This window comes from Canis lupus, chromosome 21, assembly GCF_003254725.2.
Source record: "Canis lupus dingo isolate Sandy chromosome 21, ASM325472v2, whole genome shotgun sequence".
Taxonomy (NCBI): Eukaryota; Metazoa; Chordata; class Mammalia; order Carnivora; family Canidae; genus Canis; species Canis lupus.
In genome coordinates, this window is record NC_064263.1 from 5,457,109 (window position 1) to 5,475,917 (window position 18,809).

The window sequence follows — 18,809 nt, forward strand, 5'->3', positions numbered from 1 at the left end:
GCAAAGACACTTTGGAAATAAAACACGAGCTAATCAGGTTTTTAATAGGGAAATTCATGACAGAAAATGGGCTTTCATAGGGAAAGGACATACACTGAGTTGTGTATCAGTGATGATAGTGAGCTTCAGATTTAATATCTCTTTTTTTTTTTTTTTTTTTTTTAGATTTAATATCTCTTATCTCTAGTGCATGCATCAGATGGTGTCTCCTTTCCTGGTCTATCCTGAGTACATAAGCAGAAATAAAATTTCTGTGCTCTGAATTTTGCCTTGTATTAGAGGGTTTTGTGTGTGTTTTTTTTCTCTTTCAATAAGGCATTGTGATTTCCCTGCTTCCAGGAACTGCTGTCTTATTTTTGTATTTCACATTCACATACCTTAACATTTTACAAGATAGTTCCAAGCTACCCTCTGTGTTCATTAAATAAAAGGTGAACAGTTATAGATGTCTTGGAACCTAAATCTTTTCTAGGATATTCGGAATTTACGGTTTGCTCATAAACCTGAGGGGCGAACAAGAAGATCCATCTTTGAGAATCTAATGAAATATGCATTTCCTGTCTCTAATAACCTGGTAAGATGTTTTTTATCTTTGAAAAATGTGTATCTTAATTTTTGGTGCGGTGTAAAGAAACTTATCTAGGCTACCTAGAATCTACATTTGCGATCCTACTTTGCTATTAAACCTGTTGTATAAGTTAGGTGTAATCTAATCCCTTGGAACAGGTGTTTTTTTTGTTGTTGTTGTTTTGTTTTGTTTTGTTTTGTTTTGTTTTGTTTTGTTTGTTTGTTTTAGTATGAAATGAGAAGCCTGGGCTGGCTGATTGGTGAGGTCTGTTCCTGCCTGTGGACATTCTATAATCATATGATTTTTCTCTCCAGGGTGTTCCCATGATGAAAAGCTATCTGTGGTCTTCATTAGGAGTTGAAATCTCCTTTTTAATTAGGAGCTGAGAGTTAGGTCTAGCAATTTTAGGAAGAAAGAGTGGGCAAATACTTAGCTGAATTCCTGCTATCTGCTAGTGATGGGGTGTTAGGCCCCCTCATCAACATTGTATAATCTAACTTCCACATTAGCCCTGTGGTAATAAATATTATTTACCCTTATTTTATAAGTTTTTTTTTTAATTTTTTATTTATTTATGATAGTCACACAGAGAGAGAGAGAGAGGCAGAGGGAGGAGCAGGCTCCATGCACCGGGAGCCCGATGTGGGATTTGATCCCGGGTCTCCAGGATCGTGCCCTGGGCCAAAGACAGGCGCTAAACCGCTGTGCCACCCAGGGATCCCTATTTACCCTTATTTTAGAGTTGAAACCAGCAATGAACTCAAGGGCACAGCTAGTAGAGAGTAAAATTTGGAATCTGTACTGATCTTTTGATTCTTGTTTGAATGTTTTCCATTATAGTTTCTGTCATTCTGTCTACATAAATGATAAATTAGATTTTCTTTTGGTACACTGCATGCCACAAAAAATATTTTTATTCAGTATGTTTTAGAAAATATAGCATAAACTTCAGCTGTTTAACTGCTGACATCTGTGATATAAAACTATTTTTTATTGGAAGATGTCTTTTATTATGTAAAGCCTTTCATTATTTAGAAGTAAACCTGAACAGCTGATATGTAAAGAAACTATGATGGTATGTTAGCATTTGTACATCTTGGTGGTGGGCTTCTGTGCTTTTCTATGTGTTTGAAAATATGAAAAAACAAGACATACTCAAAATTATAAAATAAGAGGTAAAAGAGCAATATAAAAAAGGACACCGATACAAAAAGTCCTTGCAGATAAGTAAATGAAAACTTTGGGTGTGATAAGGATACATTTCTGATTCATTACCTCCTGAAATGTCTCTTTGTAGCTGTTAATTCTGTTTACTGCTTTGTAGCCTCTTTTTGCTTTTGAATACAAAGAAATATTCCCTGAAAATGGGTGGAAGCTGTATGACTCTCTTCTAGAGTATAGAAGACAGGTATGTACTTTTGTTCTTTCAGTTTTAATATTCTGTATCATTTTCATTACAACAAAAAATGGTGGAAGTAAACAGCCTTATGTAGTTTTGTGGGTTTTGTTGTTTTTTTAATGAAGGCTAATTCTGATTTCTTGTCTGCCTTTCAGTTTCTTTAAATTGTTTTGATACAATACTAGTGATCTTTTATGAATCTTTACTCATCTAAGAGCTAACAAGTGAACCAGCTTATTAAAAAATGTTTAATAATGGTAAGAATTAAATGGTAAATACATTTTCATATTCTTATAAGCCATTCAACATTATTCACTCACACTTTTCTCTTTTGGATATCCTATAATTCTGAAAAAATTTCTTAGTAGTTCTGCTTATAATTTAGCTCCCCATGAAATTTTGAAAGTTTTAGATCTTCATAGAGGACACACTTATACATAAAATATTAACAGATAAAATCTGATAGTATATAAAAGAAATAATGCATCATGACTAAGGTGGTTGGTTTACTATGAGAAAACCTATCAGTGTAGTTCACCACAGTAAGAGATAAAAGCAGAATTCATTCTGGAAATCTGTGTGACAGTCTGTCATCCTCCCTATTTTCTCTTAGTACACTACTTCCCAGAGCCCTTTTCTGAATATTTAAATTCTACCTAAAATATCTTTAACTTTTGACATGTCCACTCTGCTTTCTTGAGAATTTAAGTTCAGACACTTTGATTGTTTCTTTGGTAATCATTAGATTTGAGATCCAGATTATTCTAGAATTCAAATAGAAAATAAACTGTGGTTTTTGTATTTAGATTTCAAACATTGCTTTTGAATTATGAAGTTTCTAATTTATTTAAGTTTGTTTCACAAAGCAAGGAAGAGTAAAAACCACCACTAGGGAACTACAGATATCCAAATGGCTTGAAACAGAGTTTGTTGCTCAATAGCATGTGGTCAGTAAAATGGAAAAAAAAATTTTTTTAAAAGATTTTTATTTATTTATTCATGAGAGACAGAGAGAGACACAGAGACATAGGCAGAGGGAGATGCAGGCTCCATGCAGGAAACACGATGTGAGACTTGATCCCCGAACGCCAGGATCACTCCTTGAGCCCAAGGTAGATGTTCAACTGCTGAGCCACCGAGGTGTCCCAAACAGAAAATTTCTTATTCACTTGCAAAGCCATCAGCTTGGCAAAGTATGAAGCAGATTCTACACAGTAAAAGGATCAACTAAAAATCAAGCGTCTACAAGTAATATTGAGAGATTTTTGCTAATTCAAAAAGCCAATGTCAGAATTAGGTGAGAAAGCAATCAGAAAATCTAACAAATGTCCTTAGAATTGTCAAAATGAGAAATAGTTTCTGGGGGTCTCGGCAAAAATTGCCATCTGTTCTAGTAGCATCCAACATAGAACTCTGGAAAGCAGATGAAATATCCATGTCCACATAAAAGAAATAAGTCACTGTGAAAAAGAGAAAATAAAGAGTAAATAAACAACTATAATCCTATAGAAAGAGAATTACAAGATTAGGAAATGTGGCTTTCAGAATAGAGCATTGAACTCTATGTTAAATGATATAGATGTTTTATGATCTTTGACTTTCTCAACGAACTTTCGACTTCTTTTCTGCAGAGCTCTTTGTCTCTGAGGTAACTAAAATGGCATATTGTGTAGAGAACACTGTATTTCTTGTGGTTAGATGATTCAGGTTCTAGGGTTGATTTTGATGTATACTAACATTACAGGAGAAAATGAAGATAATATTTTAATATAAACCTTAAGACTAAAGATAAAGCGTCAGACTGTTTCTTTTTTTCTTTTCAATAAAAAAATTACAAGTGGTAATACTTGCACTTTGTATAAAATTTAGAAGTACAAAAGGGTATATGGAAAGGTAGGTTTCTTTCCAGGACAGCCTTGTCCCTCACTATTCCAGTACCTCTACTCTTAGAAAATAATGTTGCTGGTTGCCTATGTATTCTTTCAGAGATTTTATGCCTTTTTCATTTAATGTATTTTGGAGGATACATACCATCTCAGAACATACAGATGGGCCTCTTCTTTTTTTTCTTTAAAGTTGATGTGTAATTCACATACCATAAAATGTACCACTTTAATGTGTAGTCCACTGGCTTTTAACATACGTACAAAGTTCTGCAACTATTACCACAGTCGAATTCCATAGCATTTAGAAGACCAAGAGACCGAGTTTGCATGCTATCTCTACTCTCACTCTTAAATAAATGTTCTTGAATGAGCCATTTTTGTCATAGTGCTTTTATTTTTTACTTGGTCATAAGGATTGCTTTATAGGAATGTTTGAAGGATTAGTAATATATAGGAAGGTATTTTATTAACCAAGGAAATCTATCCAAATGATCATTATTGTTTTTATTACTTTGTAAAGCTCTAAAAACAGAAATCATGACTGGTTAGCTTCATAGTGTGCAGCCATTAAAACATGAAAGGAAAGCCACATACATTAATTCTATAGACCTATACATTATAGTGCTGATCATACAATTTTTAATGGGCAAAATTATTAATAACTATTTAAATTTGTTATGTAAGAGGATGTTTCTTTAACTCGATGCATATAGTGATTATACAGAGGACTCTTGAAATTGGTGGATAAGATCAAGGAAAATCATCAAGTTGCTAAAAGAGTAAAAATCAGTATTAAGAAAGTGAACATGGTCTTCTGCAGAAATATTTAATCATAAGGTAAATGTGTTGCTTAACAAATTTGGGAAACATTCAAGTCCAGTCAAGGAAAACAGAATTTATCCTCAGAACTATAGTATAAATAACTAAGGAAGGCTATAAGCCAGTTATTTTGGTTGTAACTTGACTCTGACAAATGGATACGTTAACTGAAAGGCAGTGATTTGCAAGAAGAGTGTAAAAATGTATGCTGAATATCAGTAGTTGTCAGTAAGTCTTTAGTACGTCTACAAAAAGTGCATGCTGATTAGTCAACTCTACTTTTCAGTTTGGAAGGCAGTTCATTTAGGGGCAATAGATGTGTTACCTTATCTACAAATAGGAAGATAATAGCCATTAATGTAATTTAAGTCCGTGCTTCTACCCTCACTCTGCCAGTTTCCTGAAGAATGTGACACAATCCCTCCAGTAATAATAGTTCTCCCAAGGAATGATTTTTTAAGGATATGAGAAGGGCTTGAGAGATGGGAGTACATACGTGGGTTGGGGTAATGTATCAGGTTCTCAGGTGATCCAACCATCTTAGCTCTGACTCCATGTTTTCTAAGAAAACTTGAGAAACTAATTTTGCTTCTTATAAAGGCTTCCTTGGGGCAGCCTGGGTGGCTCAGTGGTTTAGTGCCGCTTTCAGCCCAGGGTGTGATCCTGGAGACCTAGGATCGAGTCCCACGTTTGGCTCCCTGCATGGAGCCTGTTTCTCTCTCTGCCTATGTCTGTGCCTCTCTCTCTCTGTGTCTCTCATGAATAAATAAATAAAAAATCTTTAAAAAAAAAAAAAAAGGCTTCCTTGTGGTTCATTGATTTATTCATTTATTCCTTCCTTCCTTTGCTCATCCGTCCATCCAATTTATGTAGCACTACATATATTAGTGACTAAATCTATGAAACAGGAAGACACAATCCTGACTTCCCAAGAGCATATATTTAGTGGAGGATTCAAAGAAGTAAACTGATAATTTTGGTGAATACAATGACTGATAAAGCAGGTACTCCAGTGAGAGAATATGAAGCCCTTTGGGAACTGAAAGTATTGGTATAGGCTTGACTAGAGTCTTGGGTGGCAAGAGATCAGACTGGAGAACGCTGGAGTGTGAAGGGCTTTGCTAAGTCCCATAAAGGAATTATTGAGAAATAATTGACATACATCACTGTGTAAATTTAAGGTATAAAACATGATGGTTTGATTTACATATATTGTGAAAAGATTACCAGAATAGGTTCAGCTACCATCCATCTTCCATTTAGCTAGAATAAAAAGAAAAGAAAGAAAAAAGGAAAAAATTATCTCCTTATGAGAACGCGTAGAATTTACTCTCAACAACTTTCCTATATCATACAGCATTGTTAGCTTTGTCATCATGTTGTACATTACATCCCTAATATTTATTTCTCTTATGATGGAAGCTTGTGCCTTTTTACCACCTGACCCCTTCCCTTCAATTTCCTTTCCCAACCACAAATCTGTTCTTTCTATCCTTTTCTGAGTTTCTTTTTTTTTTTTTTTTTCTGTAATAGTCCACATGTAAGTGAGATCGTATAGTATAGTCTTTCTCTGTGTGGCTTATTCCACCTAGCGTAATATCCTCAAGGTCCTTCCATGTTGCTGTAAGTGATAAGATTTTCTTGCATCTCTTTTCATGGTTGACTAATATTTCATTGTATAAGAATACCACAGCTTCTTTATCCATTCATCCACAAGTGGACATTTGGTTTGCATCCATGTCTTGGCTATAATAAACAATGCTGCTATGAATATGGGTTGTGCGGTTATCTTTTTGAGTTGCTCTTTTCATTTCCCTTGTATATATCCACAGAAGTGGAATTGCTGGATCATATTGTGGTTCTGTGTTTGATTTTTTGAGCTTCCTCCATACTGTTTTCAATAGTGACTGAAAGTTTACAATCCCACCAACAGGGTTTCCTTTCTCCACATCCACACTAGCATTTGTCATCTCTCCCCCCACCCCCCTGCCCCGCTCTTATTCCTAATGGTGGCCATTCTGACAGGTATGAGGTGATCTCATTGTGGTTTTAATTTGCATTTACCTAATAACTATATTGAGAATCTTTTCATGTGTCTGTTGGCCTCTTATATTTTCCTTTTTTTTTTTTAAGATTTTATTTATTCATGAGAGATACAGAGAGAGAGAGAGTGAGTCAGAGACACGGGCAGAGGGAGAAGCAGGCTCCATGAAGGGAGCCCAATGTAGCCTCGATCCTGGAACTCCGGGATCATGCCCTGGGCTGGTGGCAGATGCCAAACCACTGAGCCACCCAGGGATCCTCTTATATTTTCTTTTTTGAAGAAATGTTCATTCAGGTCCTTCGACTGTTAAAATTTTTTTTTTATTTGAGTATAGTTAAGATACAGTGTTACATTAGTATCAAGTGACTTGGTTTTTGCTGTTGTGTTGCATAAGTTCTTTATGTATTTTGGATATTAACCATTTATACACAGTTTGCAAGTATTTTTCATTCTGTAGGTTGTCTTTTCACTTTGTTGATGATTTCTTTTGCTGTTCAGAAACTTTTTAATTTGATGTAGTACCAAGTGTTTCTTATTTGTTTCTTGTGCTTTTGGTGTCTTATTCAAAAAATTTATTGCTAAGATCCATGTCAAGGAACTCCATTCCTGTATTTTCTTCTAGGGCTTTCATGGTTTCAGGTATTTTCTTCTGGGTATTTCATGGTTTTAGGACAAATGCATTTCAGTCCTTAATTCCCCCCCCCCCTTTTTTTTTTCTTTTTAAAGAGAGGGAGGAGAGATTGGAAGCACAGAAAGGGAATCTTAAGCAGTCTCCATGCCCAGTGCAGAGTGTGATGCAGGACTCAATCTCACAACCCTGAAATAATGACATGAGCTTAACCAACTGAGCCACTCAGATACCCCCAATCTTTAATACATTTTGAGATAATTTTTGTGAACGGTGTGATACATGGGGTCCAATTTCATTCTTTACATACGAATATCCAATTACCCAGCACTGTTTATTGAAGAGATTGTCTTTTCCCCATTGAGATTTTTGCTCACTTGTCAAAGGTTAGTTGACCATCTATGTGTGAGTTTATTTCTAGCTTCTTGATTCTGTTGTTAGGGTATTTATCTGTTTTAATGTGAGTACCATATTGTTTTGATCACTATGGCTTTATAGTATAGCTTGAAATCAGAAAGTATAAAAGCTCTGGCTTTATTGTTCTTTCTCAGGATTTCTTTGACTATTTGGGTTTTTTGTTGTTGTTGTTCCATATAAATTTTAGGAGTATTTTTTCTGCTTCTGTAATAAATGCCATTGGGATCTTGATAGGGCTTATATTGACTCTATAGATTGCTTTTGGTAATATTGACATTTTAACAATATTAATTCTTCCAATTATTGAACATGGGATACCTTTCCATTTATTTGCATCATTGTCCAATTTCTTTTTTCCATGTCCTGTAGTTTTCAGAGTTGAGATCTTTTATCTCCTTCAGTTAAATTTATTCCAAAGTATTTTATTGTTTTTTTAAAGGTTTTATTCATTTATTTGAAAGAGAGAGAAAGAGAGAGAGAGAGAGAGAGAGATAGTGAGAAAAAGCACAAGTAGGCCCCCCACTAAGCAGAGAGTCTGACATGGGGCTTGATCTCAGGACCCTGGGAACATGACCTGAGCCGAAGGCAGATGCTTAACTAACTGAGCCACCCAGGTGCCCCATATTTTGTTTTTGATGTTATCATAAATGGGATTGATTTCTTTGTTGTTTTTATTAGTAGATTCATTCTTAGTGCTACTGATTTTTGTGTGTTAATTTTTGTATCTTGCATCTTCACTGAATTCATTGATTAGATCTAATAGTTTTGAGTTAAGTCTAGGATTTTCTACATATAAAACTATTTTGTCTCAAATAAACATAGTTTTACTTCTTCCTTTCTAACTCTAATACCTTTTTTCCCCTTGTTGGGACTTCTGTTGAATGAGAATGGTGAAAATGGGCACCCTTGTCTTGTTCCTGATCTTAGAGGAAGAGCTTTTATTTACTTATTTTATTTATTTTTTATTTTTTTGAGGAAGAGCTTTTAACCTTTTACCATTGAGAATGATTTTAGCTGTGGGCTTGTCAAATACAGCCTTTATTATGTTGAGATATGTTCCTTCTTTACCTGATTTAAGAATTTTTATCATGAATGGATGTTGAATTCTGTCAGATGCTTTTCCTGTGTATTTTGAGATGATTGCATGATTCTTTCTACTAATGTGATGTATCATATTGATTAATTTGCCTATCTTGAAATATCCTTGCATCTCAGGGATCAGTTCCACTTGATCATCGTATATGATCCATTTAATGTGCTGCTGAATTTTGTTTGCTAGTATTTTATTGAGAATTTTTACATTTATATTCATCAAGGATATTGATATGTAGTTTTCTAGTAGTATCCTTTTTCTGGTTTTGGTATCAGGATAATGCTAGCTTCATAAAATGAGTTTGATTGTTCCCTCTTGTTCAGTTTTTTGGAAGAGCTTGAGAAGGGTTGGTGTTAGATCTTCTTTAATAAAATTCACCAGTGACACATCTGGTCTTGGGTTTTTCTCTGTTGAGAGATTTTTGATTACTGATTCAATCTCCTTACTAGTAAGCCGTCTATTCAGAGTACCTGTTTCTTTTTTATTTAGTCTCGGTAAGTTGTCTTAGAATGTTTCCATTTCTTCTAGGTTGTCCAGTTTGTTGGGAATTAGTTGTTCATAGTAAACTCTTACAGTAATTTGAATTACTGTGTTATCAGTTGGAATGTCTCCTTTTTCATTTATAATTTTGTTGATTTAGGCCCTTTCTCTTTTTCCCTTCGTTAGTCTGCCTAAGAGTTTACAATTTTATTTTTCTTTTCAGGGAACCAACTCTTAGCTTCTTGTGTTCTCTGGTTGGGTCCCTTGGTCAGACAGGCTGAGAGCTATATTCAGCAGTAAGCTTGGCAGTGAGTTAGATTCCCTTCCTGAGTGTGGCAGGAGAAACAGTTCTAAAGCCAGTAAAGCTCTTTGTTATGTTAACCTAAGTTGATCTAGATCCCAAGTTCCCTGACCAAACAGGACCACTAGTTTTGTTCTGCAGATTCTTAGCTATCTACCCACTTCTTGGCTTGAGTATCATTGGACTACACTGCTACCCTGAGTTGTTGCCAGCCCTTTCTGGTCACATGGGCTAGAAGACACTCTCCACAGCTGCTCGGTCTGTGTTTTAGCCTTCTTGCCTTGGTAGGAGGGGGAGGGGCCTCTCTAGCTACTCTGTTTCCCAAACAGTTTCAGTGGTTGGGAAGGGCCAAGAGCTACCCTGCTTGGGAATGCAGCTCTCCCAGTACTGGCTTTGCTCTGGGAACAATCAGCTCTTCTCTCCCGTCTCCCTGCTTGACTGCTGCTGGTCCACACTCCTTCCAGTTTTTGCCAGTCCTTTTGGTCAAATGGGGTGGGAAGACACTTTGCAGTGTGTGGGGCTATGATGTAACTTCTGGTCTAGAGGTGGGCAAACTGGAGTTTAGGGCTGGCAAAACTCCTTGTTTGAGGGTCCAAATTAGGGAGTTCTACACCTTGCTGAGTTCCCTGGTCAGAGTGTGCATGCTCCTGACTACTCTGCAGATGAACAAAACCACCGATTTGGGTTACTCCTTTGGCACAGCATATGTGAAAGCAGTTTGTCACGATCCATGTGCTGGTTGTTGGAAGCCCTTTCCCACTTCTCCATCACAGAGATTCCCAGGGGATAAGCCCCACAGATTTCCCTGCAGTCCCTGAGGTACAGACTCAAAGTAGAGGCACCCACAGTGCTGGGGGATGGTGCTGGTTGTTTCCCCTGGGTTCTCCTTCCTGCTGGAGGAGCCAGAGGCTCAGGGGAGACCTCTCTGTGTGGTGCTGGGCTGGGCTAGGCTGGCCTAGGGGGAGGGATAGTGAGGTCAACATATAGCCTCTTGTCTTACCTTCTAATGCAGTGTCTCTGGGTCTCTGAAGTGCCAAAGTACTTCAGTCCCATGTTCTAGGATCCTCTCAGTGATGTCTTGTCCTTAAATAGTTGTTAGTTCTTATGATGGAGAGTGAAGTCAGGAACACCTATGTTGCCATCTTGGTGACATCACTCCTGTTCATGGAGGAATTATACTTTATGTGACAAGGAATAGGTAACCACTGACAATTTTTAGATAGAGGAATGACATGATAACTTAGGTGATTATTGGAGAGGCAGCATGGAAAATGGATTGCAGAGGGACAGGAGAGGAGTGACAATGGCCTGAATTAGGGAAGTTGTAATGAGGATTGAAAATAGCAAAGTTTTCTTTTGGCACTTTTAGAAGAAAAAATTAGAAATTGTTCGATTGGACGTAGGGGGTTAAGGAAGAGGGATGAGTTAAAGATGGTATCTAAGGTTTTTGCTAAAGTTCCACTTCTATAAACTTGCCAGTTCACTGTACTTTTTTGTTCTATCATGGAAATATATGTTTAAGCTTCTAATTAAGTCTTTCTTTTATTTCTAAAAAGTAAGTAAGGATCTTACCTGAACAATTGTCTAGTATATAAAGAAGTTGAGGAAGGCAAGAAGGAGGGGCTGACGTGTATCTTAAGAAGTAGGTTGGGACTAAGCTAATTAAATAGAGTGTAAATAGAGTGTAAGACACCAATGAAGAAACAGACCATGGCTAGAGATACATGGAAACTTTCTTGATGAGGGACATCTGGGTGGCTCATTTGTTGAGCATCTGCCTTTGGCTCAGGGCATAATCCCAGGGTCCTGGGATTGAGTCCCACAGGGGGCTCCCTGCAGGGAGCCTGCTTCTCCCTCTGCCTTTGTCTCTGCCTCTCTCTCGTTGTGTCTCTTATGAATAAATAAATAAAATCTAAAAAAATAGAAAAACTCTCTAGATGGTATTTACCATATGATTCCTGGGAGAGAATTTTCTCTCCTTTCTTAATGTTAATTAATGTCTTCTTGGGTGTTTGTTGATTACTTGAGAAAGACCTCTTTAAAGGAGAGTACATTCTGCCCTTTGATTTCATTTTTTTAAAATGAAATTTAAAAAATTCACTCTTTTCATTTTTTTTCTTTATTAGAGATAGAAAGAGCGCGCGTGCGCGCACAAGTAGTCGCTTGGAGCAGCAGGCAGAGGCAGAAGGGAGAGGAAGCAGGGTGCCCGACTTGGGGCTCTATCCCAGAACCCTGGGGTCATGACCTGAGCTGAAGGCAGACAGAAGCTTAACTGACTGAGCCAAACAGGCACCCCTGTCCTTTGATTTCAGATTTTAGAACAATTTCATGAACCAGTATAGTGTTTATATTTATAAAATATTAATTTTTTCAGGAACAATGTACTTTTAAATAAAAGGATAGATCTGGAATGTATGTGGAATTCTCTATTACCTCTTTCATTTTTTCATCTATCAAATGAAGTTAGCAAAACCTGAATATAATAATATGTGCATGTGTGAGTGTAAAGAGGCTGCTGGTATGTACCAGTGCATAATGTTTCTTGCTTGATAAATGTTTTTTTTTAATTATAATTGCTATAATAAATGCTTAATAAATGTTTTTTAAAACTATAATTTGGTTTCTTTAAAAATTCTTTTTCTGTTTGATTGTAAGGGGCCATAAAAGTTTAAATATATATATTTTCTTAATTCCAATTAATTTAATGGCTCTATTTTCTGTAGAATGAAAGATGGAGAATTTTTAAGTATCTTACTCTAACTTAGGTAACCCCTTATGTGAAATAGTAGACTGGTTATAGTAAATATTGAAGGACCAAATGAGAGCTTAATAATTGATATGTTTTTAAGAAGTTTTTAAAAAGTATTTCTTGCCTCTTGGTTTTGCCTTCTGTTACTCCCTTGCTTTTCTAATATGTGTCAGATTAGCAGCATTACATTAGTACTATAATTTAGGAGAGAAAACTTCACTTTAGGTCTGTACGTGATAAATACATATATAATGTTCTGGTGGTTGTTGGTACCTGCTTCCTGAAATTTCTTTCTGTAGACAAATAGCAGAAAAGTCAATCATCCAGTCAACCTGAATGAGACTGTTTTGTTTTTGTTTTTAAGACAAGGAACATTTACAGTCTTACTGTGTCCTTGCTTCCTATTGGATATGTTTCACACAGACCCGGTGACCTATCAGTATTTAATGATTTGAGAAATCTTTCAATGTATAATTGGCTGCCAAAATGAACACAGATCCCTACATTAGAATATCTCATCCTAAAAGCCCAGTCATTACAGGTAGATAGTAATTATTCCAACAACTTAAAAAATGGACAGTGGAGATAAAAGAAGTTAAATAGGATGGCTTTTATTTCAATATCTTTTAATATTTTAGGTAGTAATTTGTCTTACGTTCTATTTCACATGTAGGGAATTCCCAATGAAAGCTGGAGGATAACAAAGATAAATGAACGTTATGAGCTTTGTGATACATATCCTGCCCTCTTGGTTGTGCCAGCAAATATTCCTGATGAAGAATTAAAGAGAGTGGCATCCTTCAGATCGAGGGGCCGCATCCCAGTAAGTATGAAGCTTTGATGAGACTTTGCAAATTTTTTTTTTTTTTAGATTCTTTTTTTTTTTTTAGATTCTATTTATTCATGAGAGACAGAGAGAGGCAGAGACACAGGCAGAGGGAAAAGCAGGCTCCCTGTATGGAGCCTGAAGCAGGACTCGATCCCAGGACCCAGGATTACCACCTGAACCAAAGGCACATGCTCAGCCACTGGGCCACCCAGGTGCCCTAGTAAATGTTTTTGTACTCTACATAATGCTGAGGTTAATGAATGGGAGAATGGATGCAGGATAAAAATAGCTATAACATGTCTTTTATGGAGATTTTAGAGAATGAGTTATTTAGTAAAATTAAAATGAGGAAAGACTTAAAGAAGTTTCTGGAGAGTCTGACAAGGATATTAAAGAACTGCACAGAATTGTGATTCTTGAAAACAAAGTTGGCTCTTTATTGTTTACTATTTCTTTTTTTTTATTATATACTCTTTAATCAGGGCAGCAGATGCTCTTTTCCTTTAAGTCCTGGAAAGAAGAAGACTTTATGAATTTATGATGAATCACTATGTTTTAGAAAGATCAGTTCAAATAATTTTATGTACAAAGTTATACATTCTGAAGTCTTTATAGTTGGACTGGTTGCCACTTTAATAATAAACCTTTAAGGGGTTTGCTTAACTCCCTTTTAATGTATTTTTACTCTAGAGACAACACTTCCAAATAATCATGACTTCCATAAATCAATACCTGCTTAAAGGATTAGAGCAGATTTTCCATATGCCAGAATTGGCTTGAAAGAAAGGTGATGATTTTTATAGCAGTCTTGTACAGCCTTTGTGGTTAGACTTTGGAACCAGTTAGAAAGAATTTTATAGAGTGATGTTTTTGAGAAGAATTATAAATAGAGAAATATATAAAGAGCATGTCACTGTTTTCTTCCCCACTAAGGTTTTATCCTGGATTCATCCTGAAAGTCAAGCCACTATCACTCGGTGTAGCCAGCCCATGGTAGGAGTGAGTGGAAAGCGAAGCAAAGAGGATGAAAAATACCTTCAAGCTATCATGGACTCCAATGCCCAGTCTCATAAAATCTTTATATTTGATGCCCGGCCAAGTGTCAATGCTGTTGCCAATAAGGTGAGATTATCTTTCAGTAAATAAGATTACAGTTACAGTTTCATGAATCAGGTGAGTTTGATGGGAGCTACATTGTGTCGTAGAAAGATTTCAGGCTCTCCAGTGACAAACATGTAGATTCTAATCCTGGCTCTCTTATTTGATGTAATGACTTTGAGTTGTTTAGTCTCTTTCTCTCTCTCTCTCTTTTTTTAAAGATTTATTTGTTGATTTGAGAGACAGAGCAAGAGCACGAGTGTGCGCTAGTACAGGGAGGGACAGAGAGAGAATCTGGAGACTCCCCACTGAGTGTGAAGCCTGACACAGGATTTGATCTCATGACTGACCCTGAGATCATGACCTGAGCCAAAATCAAGAGTCAGATGCTTAACTGACTGAGCCATCCAGGTGCTCCTAGTCAGTTAATCTTGTAATTTTTTGTTTACTTTTTGTTGAAGTACAGTTGAAATACATTAGTTACAGGTTTGCAACTTAATGTTTCAGTATTTGTGTAGATTGTGAAATCACCACGTGAAGTCTGTTTACTATCCGTCAGCATACAAATTTCCAACATTCTCTTCTTCTAATGAAAACTTAAGATTTACCTTCTCAGCAGCTTTTAAATTTGCAATAGCAGTATTATTGACTATAGTCCCCATGTTGTATGTTACATTCTCATGACATCTATTTTATAACTCAAAATTTGTGCTTCCTTATCTCCATCGATTTTGCTTCCTGACAAACTCTCCACTCTATAACCACCAGTCTGTTCTCTGTATCTATTATTTGTTTGTTCATTTATTTTGTTTTTTAGATTCCACATATAAGTGAAATGATACAATGGTTGTCTTTTTCTGTCTGACTTCTTTCACTTAGTATGATTCTCTTGAGGTCCATTTATATTGTAAAAAATGGCAAGGTTTCATTTCTTTTTATGGCTTAGTGGTATTCTGGTGTGTGTGTGTGTGTGTGTGTGTGTGTGTGTGTGTGTGTGTACACCACATTTTCTTTATACATTCATCCACTGATGGACATACAGGTTCTTTCCATATCTTGGCTATTGTAAACAATGCTGCAGTGAACATATATTACACAGATCTTTTTGAATTAGTGTTTTTGTTTTCTTTCAATAAATACCCAGAAGTGGAATTGGTGGATTGCATAGTGATTCTACTTTTAAGTTTTTGAGAAACCTTCATACTGTTTTCCATCATGTTTATTTTTTTTTGATAATGGTCATTTTAACAAGTATGAGGTTATATCTCATTATGGTTATAATTTGCATTTCCTGGTGAGTAGTGATGTTGAGCATCTTTTCATTTGCCTGTTGGCTGTCTTTTGTCTTTTTTGAAAAAATGTCTATTTAAATCCTCTGCCTATTTTTCAGTTGGATTTGTTGTTGTTATTGAGTTGTATGAGCTTATATATTTTGGATTAACTCCTTACCTGATATGTGATTTGCAAATATATTCTCCCATTCACTAGTGAGAAGCTCCCTTTGCTACGCAGAAACCTTTTAGTTTAATGTAGTCCTGTTTGCTTTTGTTGCATTGCTTCTGGAGTAGGAGCCAAAAAGAGATCACTAAGACCAATGTCATTCAGCTTATTGCCTTGTTTTCTTTTAAGAAATATATGATTTCTGGTCTTACATTCAAGTCTTTAATAATTTCAAATTGATTTTTGTCTATGGTGTAAGTTAGTAGTTCAGTTTCATTCTTTGCATGTGGCTGTCCAGTTTTCTCAGCAACAGTTACTGAAGAGACTGTCCTTCCCTGTTGTATATTCTTGCCTCCTTTGTTATATATTAATTGACATGAGGTTTATTTCTGACCTCTCTGTTCTATTCTATTGTTTTATGTATCTGTTTTCATGCCAATACCATACTGTTTTGATTTTTATAGCTTTGTAGTATAGCTTAAAGATTTTATTTTATTTATCCATGAGAGACACAGGGAGAGGCAGAGACACAGGCAGAAGGAGAAGCAGGCTCCCTAAAGGGAGTGCAGTGTAGGACTCGATACCAGGACTGGGATCATGCCCTGAGCTGAAGACAGATGCTGAATCACTGAGCCACCGTGACGTCCCTCTAGTATAGTTTAAAATCAGCATGATGCCTCTAGCTTTGTTTTTCTTTCTCAGGATAATGGGATATTTTGTGGTTCCATACAAATTTTAAGATTGTTCTATTTCTGTGAAAAATGCATTGAATTTAGTAGATAGGGATGGCATTGAATCTGTAGATTGCTTTGGGAAATATGATATTTTTCAAATTAATTTTTCCAGTCCATGAGCATATAGTATCTTTCCATTTATTTGTGTCTTCTTCAGTTTCTTTTGTCAGTATCTTATAGTTTACAGTGTAAAGATTTTTCACTTTTTTTTAAAAAATTTTTATTTATTTATGATAGTCACATACAGAGAGAGAGAGAGAGAGAGAGAGAGGGGCAGAGACACAGGCAGAGGGAGAAGCAGGCCCCATGCACCGGGAGCCCGATGTGGGATTCGATCCCGGGTCTCCAGGATCGCGCCTTGGGCCAAAGGCAGGCGCCAAACCTCTGCGCCACCCAGGGATCCCCAATTTTTCACCTTTTTAGTTAAATTTAGTTCTAAGTGTTTTATTTTTTTTGATGCAGTTGTAAAGGGGATTGTTTTCTTAATTCTCTCATAGTTCATTGTTAATGTATAGACATGTAATAGATTTTATATATTGATTTTATACCCCACAGCATTACTGAATTCATTTATTAGTTCTGATAATTTTTTGGGTAGAGTCTTTAGAGTTTTCTCTATATAAAATTATGCCCACAGAAAGTTACAGTTTTACTTATTCCTTTCTATTTTGGATGCCTTTTATTTCTTTTTCTGCCTAATTGCTCTGGTTAGGACTTCCAATACTAGGTTGCATAAAAGTGGTGAGTTTGCGTATCCTTGTCTTGTTTCTGATCTTAAAGGAGAAGCTTTCAGCTTTTCACCATTGAGTACGACAGTTGTGGGCTTATCATACGTGGCCTTTATTATGTTGAGTGTTTTCTGAAAGTTTTTTTTTTTAAGATTTTATTTATTCACGAGAGACACAGAGAGTGAGGCAGGAGGCAGAGACATAGGCAGAGGGAGAAGCAGGCTTCCTGTGGTGAGCCCGATGTGGGACTCCATCCCGGGACTCTTGATTCATGCCCTAAGCTGAAAGCAGACACTCACTGAGACTTTGGGTATTCCAAGGGGAAGGACCTTAGTCATCTCCCAGTTTTAGGCTGATTGGGAGCTAGACTTTCAGCAGCTTTTAAGGTATGCAAATATACCCAGTCCTCAGGGACTGCAACTATAGACCTTGCTTGTCATCTTAGTGACAGTTGCACAATTTGAGGCTTCAGACAAGTAGATGGGCTTTTCCTCTGGAGGTACAGGTAAGCTATAGCAGGGCAGAGTGAGCTTATAGATGGATAGTATCCCTCAGCTTATGTTTCCTGAGAGTGTTTCCATAGTCTCTAGATGTGTTATCAATCTGAAGCTTGTCCCTCAGGCTAAAGCTCTAGATCTAGTAGGTGGTTGGGCCATTTTCAGAGGAAGACTGAAGATGTATTTCAGTCTCCTGAATGTATAATGGCTAGAGGGTGGTAGCCTGTCAAGAGCTATGTCTCTAATTGTCTCGGACTCATAGGGCCCAGAAATACAATCCCCTTGGGCCACTAGAGACAGGCACTCAGAGGGTGTCCCCTACGTGGGCTATGTGCACCAACTGGCATTGATGGGGTCACGGTGAAGTGCCATGTGGCAATGGATTATTTAACCTTTTTATTATTTTTTATCTTATTTTTATTTTATTTTTATTTATTTATTTTTTATTGGAGTTCAGTTTGCCAACATATAGCATAACACCCAGTCACCCCCACCCCCACCCCCACCTCCCTTTCTACCACCCCTTGTTCGTTTCCCAGAGTTAGGATTCTCTCATGTTCTGTCTCCTTTTCTGATATTTCCCACTCATTTTTCTCCTTTCCCCCTTATTCCCTTTCACTATTTTTTATATTCCCCAAATGAATGAGACCATATAATGTTTGTCCTTCTCCGATTGACTTATTTCACTCAACATAATACCCTCCAGTTCCATCCACATTGAAGCAAATAGTAGGTATTCATCCTTTCTAATGGCTGAGGAATATTCCGTTGTATACATAGACCACATCTTCTTTATCCACTCACCTTTTGATGGACACCGAGGCTCCTTCCACAGTTTGGCTATTGCGGACATTGCTGCTATAAACATCGGGGTGCAGGTGTCCTGGCGTTTCATTGCATCTGAATCTTTGGGGTAAATCCCCAAACAGTGCAATTGCTGGGTCGTAGGGCAGGTCTATTTTTAACTTTTTGAGGAACCTGCACACAGTTTTCCAGAGTGGCTGCACCAGTTCACATTCCCACCAACAGTGCAAGAGGGTTCCTCTTTCTCCACATCCTCTCCAATATTTGTTGTTTCCTGTCTTGTTAATTTTCCCCA

At 36.8% G+C, this 18,809-nt stretch overlaps 1 protein-coding gene across 13 annotated transcripts in view; it reads left to right on the forward strand.

Moving 5' to 3' along the window:
- MTMR2 (myotubularin related protein 2) overlaps nucleotides 1–18,809 on the forward strand; it is a 121,531-nt gene that overhangs the window by 79,517 nt on the left and 23,205 nt on the right. For all 13 annotated transcript variants that reach the window (XM_025419200.3, XM_025419198.3, XM_025419199.3 and 10 more), the window contains 4 exons: nucleotides 473–574; nucleotides 1,893–1,976; nucleotides 13,058–13,207; nucleotides 14,147–14,335. In XM_025419200.3, the coding sequence (XP_025274985.1) occupies nucleotides 473–574; nucleotides 1,893–1,976; nucleotides 13,058–13,207; nucleotides 14,147–14,335 (525 nt within the window). The remainder of the gene's footprint in view (nucleotides 1–472; nucleotides 575–1,892; nucleotides 1,977–13,057; nucleotides 13,208–14,146; nucleotides 14,336–18,809) is intronic.